The 20,754-nt window shown below is 39.9% G+C and overlaps 1 gene segment (V, D, J or C); it reads right to left on the bottom strand.

Annotated features, from left to right (window-relative positions):
• Nucleotides 1-4,165: 4,165 nt before the first annotated feature.
• Nucleotides 4,166-5,756, bottom strand: LOC134619891 (Ig kappa-b4 chain C region-like). The segment is given in 3 exon segments: nt 4,166-4,659; nt 5,354-5,459; nt 5,700-5,756. Coding segments are annotated over 3 exon segments (489 nt in total).
• Between the last annotated feature and the right edge of the window lie 14,998 nt (nt 5,757-20,754).

Raw genomic sequence — 20,754 nt, 5'->3', positions numbered from 1 at the left:
ACTTAACATGAAAACCACACTAACTTCATCTCCTAACACAGGTGTACAGGCCTGGAGCAGATTTACTCTAAAATTATTTGGCAATTTTTCTTTGATTTTTTTTTATGATTTGTGTGACTAACAATTCATGTACAGGTATTGAAACTGTACAGGTGGTACAGATAAGCTTTTGATAACCCATAAGTAAAGTTCACTGAACAGAAGGTAAAATGAGGGTTGATTTGCTTTCAAAATGGTTAGAAGTTTTTCCTTCCACTAAGGAGATACAGCTGCAGTAGCCAGAGCATTGCTGGAAGAAATCATCCCAAGAGTGGAAACTCCAGACTGAGACTGGGTGCAGATGAGAAATCTTCAGAGGGAAGCAGGGACCAGTCCACACACAGCTAACAATGCAGACAGCAGTTAAGGTAGAGAGTCGTGCCACTTGTGGTCCTGCTAGTCATCACAAGAAGATTCCAGGACCACAGTAATAACCTGAAGGGTTAAAAGATTTCAATGTTGATGTTGAGGAAGACAACAAGGGTGTACGTAGTGCTCTGCCCTTTCATCCTACAGCTGCGTTGGAACGACAGAGAGTGAGGGGTGAAAGAGCGCACTCCTCCAGCAAGCATGTGCCAAGCTCCAGCTCAGTGACGTACAGAGCGAGGTTCTGTGTCATCTACGAGGAATCAGTGATGGAACGCAGACATCACCTGATTAAACAGTCAGGCTGGTTTTGTCTGAAAAAGTTCAGTGTGTTTTTAAATTATGGTGGTGATTGGTGTGACCTTTCTAATCATTTCTAATCATTTTACAAATGATATATATTTACTCGAAACATCACAAACACAGGAAAGGTGTATATGGATTACTGAGTTTCAAACTTTCTAGTCCGGATCTGATTAAAAGTGACTAGAGAAATTAAAGTGCAGAAATTTCACAATTACTTGTGCACATTATGTAGAGTAGAGAGATTGCTCTTCTGGCATGCCAGTTCCTGATGTGTAAGTGTATTAAATCCTGATTACCTTAGTAAACAGAGCAACAACAGTTGTTAGGTCCTTTGATACATGTACTGAATTCTGATACATCGTTTGGCACCCTAAAATAGGATTTTGGGATCATCACATTTTATTGAGCGATTTTACTAGGCCTGAAAAATGCTGGGAGCATGCTGGGAGGAGGTTGATTGCACTACAACAGTAGAGATTACAGTGCACTGCATAGGTAGATGTTGGGAAGCACTAATGCAGCAAAATGTTTGCAAGTTACCTCTGTAGTAGCCATCTTGCTTTTCCTGTAAAGAGGAAGCCCACTTCAATTGCAGTTCTTTTATAGGCCAGTTTGAATTGAGGAGGCGTGGTCTCAGAGTATATAAAGCTGGCAGGAAATGATTTGGGGGCCATTTTTTTGGAAGCTGCTGTTTGTATGTGCAAGAGGAAACTAGACACAAGAGGACAGGGAATGAAAATAGAAAACCTAAGGCTAGATAACAAATGGAGACACAAAGAGAGATCAAAACTATAACAACCCAAACTAGGAAATTCGCCTGAGAATATTAAATAAACCAGAATCAAAAGTCCAGTATCGAGAACACTGGGTACAAATCCTCGGATCATGACACGTATCATCATGACAAAAAAAATAGTCCACTGTCTTTTAGTTCTAAGATTTTTTATATCAGGACACAATAAACATAATTTAAGACATTAGCATGTTTTAAATTAGGTAAATACAACCACAGACTAATATCTACACATATCATCAGTATTTAACAAAAACTAAGTCAAAATGCAGAAGCAGCGTGTGAAACACTGAGTACACCCTTACTGCTTTTATAGGAATTAAGAAGGTAATTATAAGTCAGGTGTGGATAATCAGATGTATTTGATTAATTGATCATCATCAAGTGGGAGCACCTGTATAAAAGCAGAAGTTTGGCAGTTTGCATTCAGATGTCTATTAACACAATGCAAAGGAGGGCTGACAACAGCAACCATTTTATAGAAGCAACTGTTGCTGCCTATCAACATGTGAATAGTTATAAGACCATTTTCAAACAATCTGAAGTTCATCATTCTGCACTGACAAAATAAGACAATCGACCAGAAGGGAGCCAAAAGAAAAAAATCCAAATAAAGTGTTTGATTATGGTTTTGAGCCACCACTGAACATAACAGCTTCACTGCTCCTTGGAACTGATTCTCCAATTATTTGAACACTGCTGAAGAGAAGAAGACCATTTTGGTAAAAGATGTCCCCGTAGGTCATAATATGGTGGTGACAGAGAGCTCTAACATATCTTTGAAGTATACAGCATAGTATTCATAACATTTAAATCTTCATCAGATAATTCAGTGATTCCTCAGAGGTTTTCATTATAGAAAACACCACTTATAACAAGACAGAAATGGATAAAGGTGATCATTTAGACCAACTCTAAAGGAATACATGGTTTTCAACCTTTTCAGAAAATGCTCTCTGCAACAGAACAGCATTCAGATTCTCAGACTGTTTCTGAAAATTTCGTGTGAAAATGCCAAATATGCTGTGAAAAATTCTCTCTTTATAATAAACCGCATCATCAGATTGATCAAACTACTTGTGTGAGTCAGTCAGATCATTTCCATAGAGAGGCACTTTGCATCAGCAGCACCATGCTCCAGTGCTCTGGGAGAGTTTATAGTCCTGAGAGTTGAACACTGGATGACTGACAGCTGTCCTTCATCACAACAGAAGCCACAGAAATCCTCCTCATCAAAAACATGACTTTGATCTGCGTCCTCATCTGGACTCTCCTCTGCTGCTGCTTCACAGGTAAAGTCCAGAGAATCAAACTCCTCTCCTCTATCAACATCTGTCCCTCTGAAATGAAGCCCACAAAACCATGAAGCTGCTTTATGTTTTTGTCTCTGTATCCTCAGAGTCCAGAGGACAGATCACAGTGACTCAGCCTGGAGCAGTGAGCTCTGCTGTGGGAGGATCTGTGAACATCAAGTGTAGGACCAGTCAGAATGTTCGTGTTTGGAGCAACCAGCATCTTTTAGCCTGGTACCAACAGAAAGATGGAGGAGTTCCTGAACTTCTCATTTACTATGCTAGCACTCGACAATCAGGGATTCCAGCTCGTTTTACAGGAAGTGGATCAAACTCTGACTTCACTCTGACCATCAGTGGAGTCCAGGCTGAAGATGCAGCAGTTTATTACTGTCAGAGTGATCACTATATCAACAGTCAGTATGTGTTCACACAGTGAAAAACAGTCGTACAAAAACCTCCCTCAGTCAGACTGAACAGAAACTGAACTGACTGCTGCAGCTGGAAGATACTGCAGAGACTGATACAGTTCACTGAGGACACACACACACACACACACACACACACACACACACACACACACACACACACACACACACACAAACACACACACACACACACACACACACACACACACACAGATTTTCTCTCAGCGACATTCAGCACAAATATTGTGCTTAATTAACTAAAGAACAAACGTTGGCCAGTAACAGAAACTAAGATCAATCTTAGTAATGACCTTTGACCTTAACAGTGGGAAAAAAGCCACTAAATCTATATAAAGCCATAAAGATCTGACGACAGAAACCTGAAAATGTTCCTGATCAGTGAGGGTCAAAATAAAAACAACACACCTGTGAATTTAAGATTTTACTGTAAACATCTCATCAAACATGAACATGAGTGAAAAAGCTGTTATTAAAACTTTGTACTTCAGATTCTTTCTAATCACTCCTTGTACTTGTTGACTCTCCTGTCTGTGAGTTCTCCTCAGAACAAACCAAAGACTCTTTCTTCTTTAGACTTGCTCTGTAGTCTGGTGAGATTGTTTCCATGGCAACAAGCTCCCAGCATTGCTTCATGAACCAGTCTGTCTCGTACAGGTGAGCAACACCACCAACAACCTACCACACACATTCATGTAAATTTAAATAAACATAAAAATAACCTGTACAATTTTAAAACTCCTTTTTCAGCTTTTGCCAAAATGCAGATCTCCTTAATGGTTCTTTCAGCCTGTGTTTTATTTCACCAGTGTAAAATAAAGACATCATGTTGGAGTGCAGAGTTGGTCTGAATTCTTGTAAATGAAAAATATATTCATCAAGTGCAGGTTTGTAGATTTTGAATAAAATAAAATGTCTGATTCAACCAAAATTCACTTTGCAAAACATCTTTATTACCTAAAACATGAATGTTGTCATTATGAGAAAGAAAATAACAGTTTTAGTCTTTATTTGTTCTTAAAAAAGAAAGATGGAGAGACAGTTACAGAGTTGAGAATGAGAGCATTAAACCAGTATCAGGTTGAGTCAGGTCAGGACTGGGAACACTGGACTCTCCTCAGTGGCTCTGAGACCATAGCCTGGCAGCCCTGGGTGGCCTCACAGGTCACAGAGCCCACCTTCATCCAGCGGTCTGCAGGGAGCCTCAGGGTGCTGCTCCAGCTGTAGAGGCCGTCATTCTGCAGCACCACGGGGCTCCTGCTCTCCTCCCAGCTGATGCTGCCACTGCCATCCACCTTCCAGGACAGACTCCAGTCTGAGGGGAAGCCCTTGTTGGCCAGACATGTGATTGTTGCAGTCCCCTGCTGTAGCTCCTCACTGGAGGGGGGCAACACTGTCAGGATGGGACGGGTATCACCTAGGAGACACCAATCAGCTTAGAGCATAGGGCGCACACAGCTGTCAATCAAACCACAGACAGTCGGACACCTTTACTGTAAGAGCTGATTTTCTCCGTTAAGAAGTTTCTGTCAGCTGTTTTTTCTGCTCCACCAGTCATTAACTCACACATTGTTTCACTTCCCTTTAAGAAAGCTCTCATGCATATCAGCACAGAGAGAATCATCACACAGTTTGACCTGAAATATGTTCAAACTACACTGGAAATAAAAGAAGCAGATGTGGAAACATTTACAAAACAAGTTTAAAATCATCAATATTTTACATGACTTACATTAATATTAACTGGAAACAAATAAATAGAATAAAAAAATTAATTCAGCGAAATGAAATGCTCTTCATGTATATCTAAAGCAGTTTTTAAAATTCACACAAACAAACTAATTTCAAACAATACTTGAAAGTTCTTCTTCTTTATATTATTGTTTGAGGTTTTTTTTTTTTCAGTTTTAATTTGACTGAAATGTAGACATAACATTTTGACACAGCAGATCTGAATTAACCCTCCACGACGTAAGAGGATAATTAAAAATTCCTTCATCAAACTTGTTGCAGAGTTACGTGCTTTTCTCTCATTCAAAAATCAGAAATTAAATTTTTAAATGAACTTTAATAAAAAGACAGTATTTGATAGTGAACCAGAATAAACTTACTTCCAACATCCAGTCTGGTTCCTCCACCAAAAGTCCACCACAGTGATACAAACTCATTGAGGCGCCGTACAAAAACCTCTGACTGTAGAGAGACACGGCTCTCTGACTGCCAGACTGAACTAAAACTACAAGCCCTCAAAATTCAGCCATTAAAATTGTAAACTGAAAAAAATCTTCTTATGGATTATTCTAATGTTTTAAAATGATTAAAATGTATTTTTAATATTCAGTAAATCTTCATAATTATACTTAAAAAATATATTTTTCCTTCCACACCCAGCAAACAAGTAAAATAAAATTAAGAGAAAAAAGCTTTAAAAATAAAACAGGTTTAAATGTGACTTACTTCCAACATCCAGTCTGGTTCCTCCACCAAAAGTCCACCACAGTGATACAAACTCATTGAGGCGCCGTACAAAAACCTCTGACTGTAGAGAGACACGGCTCTCTGACTCTGAAACAAACAAACTCAACAACATAATTCACTGTTTGCACAGCAGCCATGACTCAGCTGATATGACTTCTTCAAATATCATCATACAATGTTAGTTTAAATACAGTTACACTTGGTGGCTGTAGGTCAGAAGCATCAGTCTAATGTATCCATTAGAGTCTGAATGTTTGTGAATGTTATGTAGAAAGCATATAGGAAAAGCATAGAAAAAAGTTCTTGCATTTCTCTGTGGGTGAATGAGACATGTTGTGTAAAGTTTAAAGTGCTTGTGCAAAGCACACAGCTGCTTGTGTGCAGCCCAATGCTTAGATAGAGATTTGAGTGCTCAGATAGGCTACAATAGAAAAGCAGTATAAAAGAACCAGCCCATTTCCCTCCCAAAGAGTCTTTTAGACTCACCAGTGGGCTCCATAGTTTGTACATCAGAAGAAGACTTAAAGATCCCGAATGAATAAATAAATAAAAAAATCAAAATGCTTGAAATTGGGAATTGAATCATAGACCAAAAAAATAAAATAAAAAAATCAATTTTTCTCAAAACATGTTGGCCGGTTGAAATGATACCTGTGAATTCATTGTGATGACTGCATATGTAATCCTGTTGGTGTCAGAGTGAAAATTCAAACAAAGGGATGAACTGAAATTAATCAGAGAGAATCAGAAAGTAAAAGTGCAGGACAGACAGAAAGATAACATCTCAGGTGGTATACACTACTACAAACCAGCAACAGAAGGAGTATTTTCTGTTTGTGTTATCAGGAGTACTACATATGAAGACTTCCCAGCTGGTACAGTTGCCACATGTTTGACTCCTGTAAAGCACTTTTCATTTAGCTTAATGAGTGAACCGTTTGGTCCGTTTGGCTCAACACCACGGAACAGAGGCAACAAAATAACCGAGCTAACACTAATAGTGCGGTGGATCCTGCTTATGCCGTGATTATTCGGTACTGAAAACCAAGGCGGCATTCACACCTTCTCTACATTTCAGCTTCTTCTGTTTGTGGATATATTACTGACTTTAATTACTAACATCACTAATGTCACAGAACTTTGCCGACATGTGGCCAACAGTAATGTTTTAATGTTCTTTGTTATTAAACATTTGTATCGTTCAAGGGCGTAGATTTGGTTTTGGCATTGGTGGGGACGGATGATTCAACCACCGAACCCTGCCCTGTTTCTTTTTTTTTTTCCTTTTTGTCTTTGCTTCTTGATAAAAAAAGGAGAAATATACTTGCCTACATATGCTATTCTACATGCTTTTAAACCATTTAAAATTACAATTCATAGTTTTATATGTGAATTATATAATGTTAAATTACTATTAAACAAATGACTGACTAAAGTATTTTAGACTTTAGTTTATTTCAGCCATATTTCATATAAATCAGGTATCATACAAAAATAAAAATAGCTTCAATTACAGTCATGACAATAAAAGAATATGACTTTAAGGACTTAACAACATTACTTCAGTTATAGTACACCAACATCTGTTATACATTAGCACTAAGGGAACACTGAATGACCTGGTGGTTTTTGTCTATAAAACTACTCATCTAAGATTACCACAAAGTAAAAGATCTCTCAGCAAAATTATGCAACATGTTAGGCCCCGATCAAATCAGTGAGCTGGGATTTTTTATGCTAAACATGAACTACTGTTACAGACATGGACTACTGGTGCCCCACACAACAACTCAATGTCCACTATGTGAAGGAGCCAAACACATGCCTTCTCCTCTCATTAACTGAGATAAACTGCTGGCATATTTGTTTTACATCTATACTGTCCAGTCTCTCCTGGTGGACATGGTAACACGTTAGTCATGGTTATATACAATTTTAGACTGATGTGGACCAAAGCCTAGCACATACTTGCCAATCAAAAGGGCTGTTGGGGGGGGGGGGGGGGGGTTACAATGTTTATTTATCGGATAAAATAAGTTAAATGTCACTGTTATTATTGTCCGACCAGAAACAGGCCGGGGGTGTCCAAATTCAGAGGCTGCGTCCACCTGAGGACCAGGTGTTGTGCCAAAAAGTGATTGTCTGCCAAAAAGTGATTTCCTGTATTTGCGAAAAACCGATTGCTTGTATTTACACTTCTCTAAATCACTTGTTGGTCTATAATATGTGAAACATATGTCAAATATATCCCTCATGAATTATATCAAGTCATCTTGAGCAACAAACAACATTCCTGTAACAAGGTAGAAGCCGCAATCAGTTTTTGGCAGTGACTTTTATGTATCCTTTGTTTATGCAGCTCAAAAAATTCTTGTTGACTTTAAAAAGGTCTCTCTTAAGAGTAATCTGGCCAAGAGGACAGCTGAAATTGCAACAAATGCAAAAATAGTTCTGTAAACATATTTTAAGTGGACAAAAGGAAGCTGATTGATTATAATGTAAGTACAATAACACAGATATTTGAAGTTTACACAGCTACATTATCGCCTGAAAATATGTTAAAAGTTTATTTTGCGACCCAGAAAGAGTAATAAGAGTAATATTAAAACTAAGTAGCTGCAGTAGTAGTAGCCATCATTGGAAACTAGAATTGGCTGGGCCAATCTGGGATATGGTTCTTCAGTTTTGTTGTCCAGGTGGAAAATTGGGAGAAATTCGGGAGAATGGTGGCTCCGGGAGATTTTCGGTAGGGGCACTGAAATTCGGGATTCTCCCGGAAAAATCGGGAGTGTTGGCATGTATGGCATAGCATAGCCTGTAACGTTATTATGACGGACACATTTTATGAGTGAACTTGACTTTAAGTGCCTTACAGGTTTCTTTGAAAAATACTTTCTTATATCCAGGTTCTTCCTTTTTGCTGCCATCCTCCTCTCCTCCTTGCAGGTCCTCGCAGTGCAGGATTGCTGCTGCTAAAAATAAACAGAGCTCCCTGAAAGGCACAGCCAATCACATTGGCCATATTTGTCACATGAGGTAGGACTCCGGTAGAGAACGTAATTTAACTCTTTCTGCACCGCTAGGTGAATGAGATGTTGACAGATCGTTTTTTTTTCCTTTCTATCGGGTTTGTTTTTCTTTACTCGAAGAGATCAAATTATTGGTGGGGACAATTCAATAATCGCTGGATATTGGTGGGAACATGTCCTTTCCATCCATGTCAAATCTACGCCCTTGGTATCGCTGCATAAAAAAGTGACATAAAACTCAATACTTACTTTTAAAAGTTTACTCTTCAGCCACACCGCTTGAGCCATCTGCCATTTTTGTCGAAAAATTATTCCACAGCCACCGCTGTGCTATGAATCCTGGGATAGGTTGGGCCATGAAAGGTACACTGACCCATCCTTCAAATCTGGTGAAAAGGAGGCCGCATTTGTGGGCCGCATTTGGAGCAGCCTTCAAACAGGGACAGCATTCGCTGCCTGGCTGTGACGTAACGCTTTCAAATGCGGCCTCCGAAAGATGCGGCCTATGAATTGAGACACAGCTAGAGGGACCATGACAGTCTGCATGGAAAATCTACACCTGGTTTTACTTTCAAAGTAAAACAAGAACTAACCAAAAATTTATTTAGAAAAGTGAGAGGAATACACTACAATTCATCTCATTGCAGGGCCAATTTAGTGTTCAAGTAGTACAAAAACCCAACCAAACAAGAAAACACCAACAAATATTTCCAAAAATGTAGTGTTTTGTTTGTTTTTTTAACTTCAAATATTGCATAACAAGACAAAACTGCAAATGTGAACGTAAATTTGTCTTTCTCAATTTAACTAACTGAAGCCTTTCATTGAACTACCAAATAAACACATTGGTCCTCTCTTTCTAACCAGACACGTGGCAGCACTTCTGATATACCTTTGTTCATATTTAACAAAATAAACATGCAGACAGAAGTGTACACATTAGTTTTTGACTCTCTTACTGAATTAACACAGCCAATCCCTCAACATGTTTGTACTCTCTGCTCATATCGCCTTCATATTAACCTCCTAGGACCTGGCGTTCACATATGTGGACATCATTATGGTGTTCAACAGGGTTCGGTGCTGGGCCAATTCTGTTTACATTATACATGCTTCCCCTAGGCAGTATCATTAGAAGACACAGCATAAATTTTCACTGCTATGCAGATGACACGCAGCTCTATCTGTCCATGAAGTCAGGTAACACACACCAATTAGTTAAACTGCAGGAATGTCTTAAAGACATAAAGACCTGGATGGCCGCTAACTTTCTGCTTCTTGATTCAGATAAAACTGAGGTTATTGTACTCGGCCCTGAAAATCTTAGAAATATGGTATCTAACCAGATTCTTACTCTGGATGGCATTACCTTGGCCTCCAGTAACACTGTGAGGAACCTTGGAGTCATTTTTGACCAGGACATGTCCTTCAACGCACATATTAAACAAATATGTAACAACTTTAGAGATGTTCCATTTGCGCAACATCTCTAAAGTTAGAAATATCCTGTCTCAGAGTGACGCTGAAAAACTAGTTCATGCATTTATTACTTCCAGGCCGGACTACTGTAATTCATTATTATCAGGATGTCCTAAAAACTCCCTGAAAAGCCTTCAGTTAATCCAAAATGCTGCAGCAAGAGTCCTGACAGGGACTAGAAAGAGAGAGCAGATTTCTCCTGTATTGGCTTCCCTTCACTGGCTTCCTGTTAAATCCAGAATTGAATTCAAAATCCTGCTCCTCACATACAAGGTCTTAAATCATCAGGCCCCATCTTATCTTAATGACCTTGTAGTACCATATCACCCTATTAGAGCACTTCGCTCTCACACTGCAGGCTTCCTTGTTGTTCCTAGAGTATTTAAAAGTAGAATGGGAGGCAGAGCCTTCAGTTTTCAGGCCCCTCTTCTGTGGAACCAGCTTCCAGTTTGGATTCAGGAGACAGACACTATCTCTACTTTTAAGATTAGGCTTCAAACTTTCCTTTTTGCTAAAGCATATAGTTAGGGCTGGACCAGGTGACCCTGAATCCTCCCTTAGTTGTGCTGCAATAGACGCAGGCTGCCGGGGATTCCCATGATGCATTGAGTTTTTCCTTTCCAGTCACCTTTCTCACTCACTATGTGTTAATAGACCTCTCTGCATTGAATCATATCTGTTATTAATCTCTGTCTCTCTTCCACAGCATGTCTTTATCCTGTTTTCCTTCTCTCACCCCAACTGGTCGCAGCAGATGGCCCCGCCCCTCCCTGAGCCTGGTTCTGCCGGAGGTTTCTTCCTGTTAAAAGGGAGTTTTTCCTTCCCACTGTCGCCAAAGTACTTGCTCATAGGGGGTCATATGATTGTTGGGTTTTTCTCTGTACCTACTGTACAATATAAAGCGCCTTGAGGCGACTTTTGTTGTGATTTGGCACTATATAAATAAAATTGAATTGAATTGAATTGAATTGAACATCATAGTTTGGGTTGTCTAGACCAAAATACAAAATTTTGCTCTACAAGGGCCTGATATCCACCCATGGGGACATTATACTGCCGCTGTTCTATTGAAATTTAAATTGAATGCCCTCATATGTGAATCTTATTTTTCTCAGAAACAAAAATCGGGTTAAAAAAAAAATCAGGTAATTCTTTGTTTTTACATTCATCAGGTCCTAATCAACCCAAATAGCAAAGAGAAATAAAAAAATCCATGCCATGGAAAAGTTTGGGTCCTAGGAGGTTAAATCATTTTTTGCCTTTTAAAGAACTTATTTTAACATTTCACTGAACAAAAAAACCCTCCCTAACAAAAAAGACAACTTGAAGGGCAACATTGCACTTTATTTCTTAATGTCAATATACTGGCCACAAATAGGGCTGATGTGGCCCCCAGGTTAGAGACCCCTGCTTTAAACCATCATCTGATGAAGAATTAAAGGTTATTTTGTGTTTAGTTCTACTCCACTTTTAAATGTAAAAGAATTCAAGGGCCCTTTACAAATTCATTAAAAATGATAACAAAATCTTCTTTGTACCTGAAAAATGCATCACAGACCAAGAATTATTAAAAGTTTTTTGATTAAATATGTTCAAGGATCTGTTTTCACATTCATGAAAGGGCTCTATTCTGTTTATTGGTACAGAAAAGCTAAACCTTTTCATGTCAGATGCTGATAATTATGAAAGCCAAACAGTGCATAAAACAAATAATTACATGTCCTTGATTCAGAGCATTTCCATAGAGAGGCACTTTGCATCAGCAGCACCATGCTCCAGTGCTCTGGGAGAGTTTATAGTCCTGAGAGTTGAACACTGGATGACTGACAGCTGTCCTTCATCACAACAGAAGCCACAGAAATCCTCCTCATCAAAAACATGACTTTGATCTGCGTCCTCATCTGGACTCTCCTCTGCTGCTGCTTCACAGGTAAAGTCCAGAGAATCAAACTCCTCTCCTCTATCAACATCTGTCCCTCTGAAATGAAGCCCACAAAACCATGAAGCTGCTTTATGTTTTTGTCTCTGTATCCTCAGAGTCCAGAGGACAGATCACAGTGACTCAGCCTGGAGCAGTGAGCTCTGCTGTGGGAGGATCTGTCACCATCAGCTGTATGACAAGTCCAAACGTGTATTACAGCAGTCCAGATCATCGTTTAGCCTGGTACCAACAGAGAGATGGAGAAATGCCCAAACGTATTATTCATTATGTAAGCAAAAGAGATCCTGGGACTGTGGCTCGTTTTACAGGCAGTGGATCAAACTCTGACTTCACTCTGACCATCAGTGGAGTCCAGGCTGAAGATGCAGCAGTTTATTACTGTCAGGGTGGTTTCAGTGTAAACAGTCAGTGGGTGTTCACACAGTGAAAAACCGTCATACAAAAACCCTGAGACTGAAGAGAAACTCAACTGACGCAGTTCAATGAGGACACAGACACACACACACACACACAAACACACAGAAACACAAACCTGTCATGCATATCAGCACAGTCAGAATCATCACACATTTGTACCTGAATAATGTTCAAATGACATTAAATAAAAACATGAGATGTAACATGAACATTACAAAATCATCACCATAGTCACATCACATTCTGTATTTGGAGGAAACAAGTAGAGAAAATATAAAGTGGTTAAAATAAGTACTGAAAATGTCTTTTTTTAAGAGTATACATATTTCTAAAGGTGATGCTGACATGAAATTCTCACCAGATGTTGGTAACAACCCATCCAATCCACACATGCAAAGAAATCAGTGCTTTATATCCATCAGCTCCGTGGATGCTGCGAAAGTCCATAAAAAAGGCCAGAAAGGACTACAGAGACAAAGTGGAGTCCAGCTACCACAGCTTTGACACCAGGCGACTGTGGAATGGACTACGCTGCATCACTGACTACAAGAAGGAAAACAAAGACAGGGTTCAGCCCACTGCATCTCTCGCAGACGAGCTTAACAACTTCTATGCTCGTTTTGATGCAGACGACAGAGAGCAGATCCTGTATCCTCGGGAGCACAGGGAGGCTGTAACTCTAACTCTCAGAACAGAAGCTGTGAGATGGTCTTTCAAAAACATCAATCCTCACAAAACACCGGGACCAGACGGCATCCCAGGCCGGCTTCTCAGAGCATGTGCAGACCAGCTGACAGAGGTGTTCACCAACATCTTCAACCTCTCCCTGAGGCAGTCAGTGGTCCCCACATCCCTCAAAACATCCACCATCATTCCTGTTCCTAAGAAATCATTGGTCTCCTGTCTGAATGACTACCACCCTGTTGCACTGACATCCCTCATCAAGAAGTGCCTTGAGCCGCTGGTCAAAGGTCAGATCTGCTCCTCCCTCCCTGACACACTGGACCCTCTTCAGTTTGCCTATTGGAGAAACAGAGCCACAGAGGATGCCATCAGCCTGACAATGCACAGCGCCCTCACTCACCTGGAAAAAGGGAATACATATGCAAGAATGCTCTTCATCGACTACAGCTCAGCTTTTAACACCATCATCCCCTCAAACTTGCCTTGAAGCTCGTCAACCTTTGGCTAGGAACACCAATCTGCAGATGGATTCTAAACTTCCTCACAAATAGGCCCCAGGTGGTGAGAATTGGTAAGCACACCTCCTCATCACTCATCCTAAACACAGGAACGCCACAGGGTTGTGTACTTAGCCCCCTCCTTTATTCCCTGTTCACACACGACTGTGTTGCTAAACATAAGTCCAACACTATTATCAAGTTTGCAGCTGACACAACCATCATAGGTCTCATCAGCGACAACGATGAGACGGCCTATAGAGATGAGGTGATGGCGCTGTACAAGTGGTGCCTGGAAAATAACCTGACTCTCAATATCAGCAAAACTAGAGAAATGATAATGGACTACCGGAAACGACCAGTCAGGGAACACCAGCCCATCCACATCAACGGTGTCAAGGTCGAAAGGGTCAGCAACTTCAAATTCCTTGGAGTCAACATCACTGAGGATCTCTCCTGGACCCTTCACATAGACACTGCTATCAGGAAAGCTTGCCAGCGACTCTACTTCCTGAGGAGGCTGAGGAAGTTTGGCATGAACGCTAACATCACCTCAAATTTCTACAGGTGTGTGATCAAGAGCTTGCTGATGAGCTGCATTACAGTTTGGTACGGAAGCTGCTCTGCCAGCAGCCGTAAATCACTACAGAGGGTGGTGAAGGCAGCAGAGCACATCACTGGCATGAGTCTTCCTGCCATTCAGGACATTTACCTTCAATTGTGCCTCCGCAAAACACACAGCATCATCAAGGACCACAGCCACCCAGCACATCAGCTGTTCTCCTTGTTACCATCTGGCAGACGTTACAGGAGTCTGTCTGCTCGGACTACAAGACTTAAAAACAGTTTTTACCATCAAGCCATACGACATCTCAACCACAAAACTTAAACAAACACACCACACTTCACAGGATGCACTCAGAAGCTGTCCTACAGTTTAACAAGTACATTGTACACTCTGCACTGGTCACTTCACTCTTATTAGGATAAAAAAAAAAAAAAAACTTACTCTGTGCAATACTGTACTAACTGCCACTCAGAATTTTGTACTGTTCAGTTTGTACTGCTGCTCACTTCTGCCACTTTATCTCATGTGCAATATCCCATTTGCTTCATGATGCCTCCTGTTTGGAGAAATTAAGTGCATGCATTGCTCAGATGTAAATTTTGGCAATACTTTCACACAAACAGTCTTCAAATCCTGAAAGTTCTCTGGGCCCCTGCTATAAACTCTGACCTTTAGTTCTCTCCATAAATTTTCAATTGGGTTCAGGTAAGCTGTTTGGCTTGGTGACTCTGGCAGCTTCATTTTCTGTCTCTAAAACCAGTTGAAAGTTTCCTTGGCTGTGTTTGGGATCATTGATTTGCTGAAACATCCACCCTTGTTTCATCTTCATCATCCTGGTCGATGACAGCAGATTATTATGAGGAATACCTCGGTACATTTTCCATTCATACTTCCTTTAATTAAATAAGTATATAAAACGTCACTTTTGGTATGTTTCTCAGGTGATATGCAGTGCTTTTTGACCTCCAAACATGGTGTGTATTATTGCATCTAAAGAAGTTTTTGGTCTCCATCCCCCATAGATGTAAAACCAATCATAGGGTAGATTAAGATAATGATATGTTCTGCTACCAACAGAAAAATGGTGAAACTTCTAAAATGCTCATTTTTAATGCCGACACTCAACATCAGGGATTCCAGCTCGTTTTACAGGCAGTGGATTAGAAACTGACTTTACTTTGATCATCCACATGACTTTATCGATTCTATATTGAAAAATTCAGTAATTTTATAATTGATAAAAAAATACATCATCAGCATATAGTGAACATTTTTATGCTTCGTCTGCCCCACTGTCATTCTATAAATAAATGACTGTTATCATGTAGCTACCGAAAGAGGTTTTATAGATAGTGCTATCAGCATGAACAGCTTTGATAACAGCCTCATTTAAAACATCCAATCCAATTTTATTCATAAAGCACTTTAAAATACCCAGCACAGGACCAAAGTGCTGTACAGAAAATAAGTTAATAGAATAGAATAACAGAAAAAATAAACAGAATAAAAAAAATAACAGAAAACAGAAAAAATAAATAAATAAAACACATAATACATAAAAAATAAAACAGCCCTATATTAAAAAAGAAAACAAGATGAAACAGCATAGAATCGTCTACAAACAACTAAAATAAAATTACAAAATAAAAACCAACATCTCACGTGGTGGCAAAGGCCTGGGTAAAGAGGTGGGTTTTCAGGAGTGACTTAAAAGCAGGTAGTGCAGTGGCCTGTCTAATCTTTAAAGGCAGATCATTCCACAGTTTTGGAGCTGCTACAGCAAAAGCATGATCTCCTCTAATTTTACGCCCGGTCCTGGGTAAATTCAGGAGCAGCTGATCAGCTGACCTGAGAGAGCAGGTGGGTGTATAAGGCTGAAGCAGCTCAGAGAGATAAGATGGGACTAGGCCATGGAGAGCTTTAAAAGCAAATGAAAGAATTTTAAAATGAATCCTAAAAGAAATGGGCAGCCAGTGAAGTGAAGCTAAAATAGGGGAAATGTGCTCAAACCTTCAAGTGCGAGTTAAAAGACCAGCTGCAGTATTTTGCACCCTCTGTAGACGAGTAATATATGATGTGCTGACCCCTAAATAAAGTGCATTACAGTAATCCAGCCGAATGCTAAGAAAGGTGTGAATCACTGTCTCAAAGTGCTCCCGTGAAGGAATTGGCTTTATTTTTGCCAACAGCCTGAGCTGAAAGAAGCTAGATTTTATCACTGATTTTCAAACTTCAGATCACAGTCCACTTTGACCCCCAGGTTTGTGACAGTTAGCTTAACATACTGGGCCAAGGTATCTAAATACACATTGGGGGTCTCAGTGGGGCTACCAAAAACCATCACCTCGGTCTTTTTATCATTGAATTTTAAAAAGTTAACAGACATCCAAGCCTTAATGTCATCGAGACACTGGAGTAATGGCTGTGTGAGGTATCTGCCTTTTTTCTTTAGAGGGACATAGATCTGACAGTCATCAGCATAAAAGTGGAATGCAATGCCGAGCTTTCTCAGTACAGAACCAAGAGGAAGCAGATATAAAGAAGAAGAGGAGGGGGCCTAGAACAGAGCCCTGTGGGACACCACACAAGAGAGGGGCGGAGGACGACACATGGTTACAGAGACTGACACAGAAAGTTCGCCCAGTCAAGTAGGACCTGAACCACGCCAGTGCCATGCCCCTAATGCCCACCCAGTGCTCCAAATGAGAGAGTAAAATGCCATGATCCACTGTATCAAACGCAGCTGTCAAATCTAAAAGCACCATAGCAACACAGTCCCTAGCATCAGTAGCTAAAAATATGTAATTAAAAACTTTTAAAAGGGCTGATTCAGTGCTATAAAAAGGTTTAAAACCAGATTGGAAAACCTCTAAAACAAAAGATATTTAAGAGAGATCTAAAAAAGGAGCCATGAAACAAAACTTTCAAATAAAAGCAGAAAATTTGAAATAAGATGTATTCTGAAGAAAAAACTTAGATTCTTCCTAAATTTACTATAAAATGTCTTTGTTCAGTATTATGATGAATTGGCTGATTCATTTATAAACCACACCATGAGCCTGATCCGGGTCTTTGATGGAATCGATCAGAGCATTTCCATAGAGAGGCACTTTGCATCAGTAGCACCATGCTCCAGTGCTCTGGGAGAGTTTATAGTCCCGAGAGTTGAACACTGGATGACTGACAGCTGTCCTTCATCACAACAGAAGCCACAGAAATCCTCCTCATCAAAAACATGACTTTGATCTGCGTCCTCATCTGGACTCTCCTCTGCTGCTGCTTCACAGGTAAAGTCCAGAGAATCAAACTCCTCTCCTCTATCAACATCTGTCCCTCTGAAATGAAGCCCACAAAACCATGAAGCTGCTTTATGTTTTTGTCTCTGTATCCTCAGAGTCCAGAGGACAGATCACAGTGACTCAGCCTGGAGCAGTGAGCTCTGCTGTGGGAGACACAGTCACCATCAAGTGTAGGACCAGTCAGAATGTTCGTGTTTGGAACAACTACCATCTTTTAGCCTGGTACCAACAGAAAGATGGAGGAGTTCCTAAACGTCTCATTTACTATGCTAGCGCTCTACAATCAGGGATTCCAGCTCGTTTTACAGGCAGTGGATCAAACTCTGACTTCACTCTGACCATCAGTGGAGTCCAGGCTGAAGATGCAGCAGTTTATTACTGTCAGAGTAATCACTATATCAACAGTCAGTATGTGTTCACACAGTGAAAAACAGTCATACAAAAACCTCCCTCAGTCAGACTGAACAGAAACTGAACTGACTGCTGCAGCTGGAAGATACTGCAGAGACTGATACAGTTCACTGAGGACACACACACACACACACACACACACACATGTCTGGTTTGCTATCCTCGTGGGGACATCCCATTGACATAATGCTTTCCCTAGCCCCTTACCCTAACCCTAACCATTAAAAATGAATGCCTAACCCTAACCCTTACCCTAAACCTAACCATAACCTAATTGTAACCCTGACAGTAAAACCGCATTTTGAGTGTGAAAATTGCTTTCAACCCCGAGGGGACCTGGATTTTGGTCCCCACGGTGCAGAAAGTCCCCACCAGGATAGTAAAAGTCAGATTTTGGTCCCCACCAGGATAGTACGAACCCGTACACACACACACACACACACACACACACACATACACACACACACACACACACACACACAAACACAATTTTTTCTCAATGACATTCAGTGCAGATTTGTGCTTAATTAAGTAAAGAACAAACGTGGGCCAGTAACAGAAAACCAAGATCAATCTTTGTAATGACCTTTGACCTTACAAGTGGAGCAAAGCCACAACATCTATAACAAGACAGATAAGAATGTGAAGACAAAAATATGGAAATGTGATCAGCGAGGGCCAAAATAAAAACAATATACTTGTGAATTAAATATTTTACTGTAACATATAATCAAATATTAACATGAGAGAAAAAGCTGTTATTAAACTGAAGGTGTTTTCATATTTTGTTCGTATCATCATTCATTTAATCTTCTCCTTGTTCGTCAATGAAATTAAAACTTTGTAAAACTTTCTAATCACTCCTTGTATTCGTTGACTCTCCTGTCTGTGAGTTCTCCTAAGAACAAACTAAAGACTCTTTCTTCTTTAGACTTGCTTTGAAGTCTGGTGAAATTGTTTCCATGGCAACCAGGTCCCAGCATTGCTTCATGAACCAGTCTGTCCCGTACAGGTGAGCAACACCACCAACAACCTACCACACACATTCATGTAAATTTAAATAAACATAAAAATAACCTGTACAATTTTAAAACTCTTTTTTCAGCTTTTGCCAAAATGCAGATCTCCTTAATGGTTCTTTCAGCCTGTGTTTTATTTCACCAGTGTAAAATAAAGACATCATGCTGGAGTGCAGAGTTGGTCTAAATTCTTGGAAATGAAAAATATATTCATCAAGTGCAGGTTTGTAGATTTTGAATAAAATAAAATGTCTGATATCAACCACTTTGTTCACTTTGCAAAACATCTTTATTACCTAAAACATGAATGTTGTCATTATGAGAAAGAAAATAACAGTTTTAGTCTTTATTTGTTCTTAAAAAAGAAAGATGGAGAGACAGTTACAGAGTTGAGAATGAGAGCATTAAACCAGTATCAGGTTGAGTCAGGTCAGGACTGGGAACACTGGACTCTCCTCAGTGGCTCTGAGACCATAGCCTGGCAGCCCTGGGTGGCCTCACAGGTCACAGAGCCCACCTTCATCCAGCGGTCTGCAGGGAGCCTCAGGGTGCTGCTCCAGCTGTAGAGGCCGTCATTCTGCAGCACCACGGGGCTCCTGCTCTCCTCCCAGCTGATGCTGCCACTGCCATCCACCTTCCAGGACAGACTCCAGTCTGAGGGGAAGCCCTTGTTGGCCAGACATGTGATTGTTGCAGTCCCCTGCTGTAGCTCCTCACTGGAGGGGGGCAACACTGTCAGGATGGGACGGGTATCACCTAGGAGACACCAATCAGCTTAGAGCACAGGGAGCACACAGCTGTCAATCAAACCACAGACAGTCGGACACCTTTACTGTAAGAGCTGATTTTCTCCGTTAAGAAGTTTCTGTCAGCTGTTTTTTCTGCTCCACCAGTCATTAACTCACACATTGTTTCACTTCCCTTTAAGAAACCTCTCATGCATATCAGCACAGAGAGAATCATCACACAGTTTGACCTGAAATATGTTCAAACTACACTGGAAATAAAAGAAGCAGATGTGGCAACATTTACAAAACAAGTTTAAAATCATCAATGTTGTACATGACTTACATTAATATTAACTGGAAACAAATATATAGGGACTATCTTCAGGTACAAAATCTGTTCATTTATATTTAAAGTGGATTTAAAAGGTCAAATAAATTCAAACTAATTTTCAAACAATAACTGACAGACTAAACAAATCAGAGATTATCTTTTATTTTCTACCAGTCAAGATTCCTTTTTCTCTTAATTTGACTAAAATGAAAACATAAAATTTTGTGAGATCTCACCTGAATTACTCTATGCGTCATAAGTGGATGATTAAAACAAGTTTGATACTTGAATTTCTAAAGTGATTATTCATACATACAATACTTTTTAAATTTTATTTAATACAAATACAGTATTTGATAATTAAACCAGAAAAAACTTAGTTCCAACATCCAGTCTGGTTCCTCCACCAAAAGTCCACCACAGTGATACAAACTCATTGAGCTGCCGTACAAAAACCTCTGACTGTAGAGAGACACGGCTCTCTGACTCTGTCAGACTGAACTAAAACTACAAACCCTCAAAATTTAGCCATTAAAACTCTAAATTAAGAAAAATCATCACGTGGAATAATGTGATGTTTTAAATGATTCAAATTTAAGTTTCATATACATTTATAAAGCACACTGTATT

The sequence above is a fragment of the Pelmatolapia mariae genome, linkage group LG22 (assembly GCF_036321145.2).
Source record: "Pelmatolapia mariae isolate MD_Pm_ZW linkage group LG22, Pm_UMD_F_2, whole genome shotgun sequence".
NCBI classification, from domain to species: domain Eukaryota; kingdom Metazoa; phylum Chordata; class Actinopteri; order Cichliformes; family Cichlidae; genus Pelmatolapia; species Pelmatolapia mariae.
The sequence above is the reverse complement of the archived record's forward strand: the minus strand, read 5'-3'. Positions and strand labels throughout refer to the sequence as shown.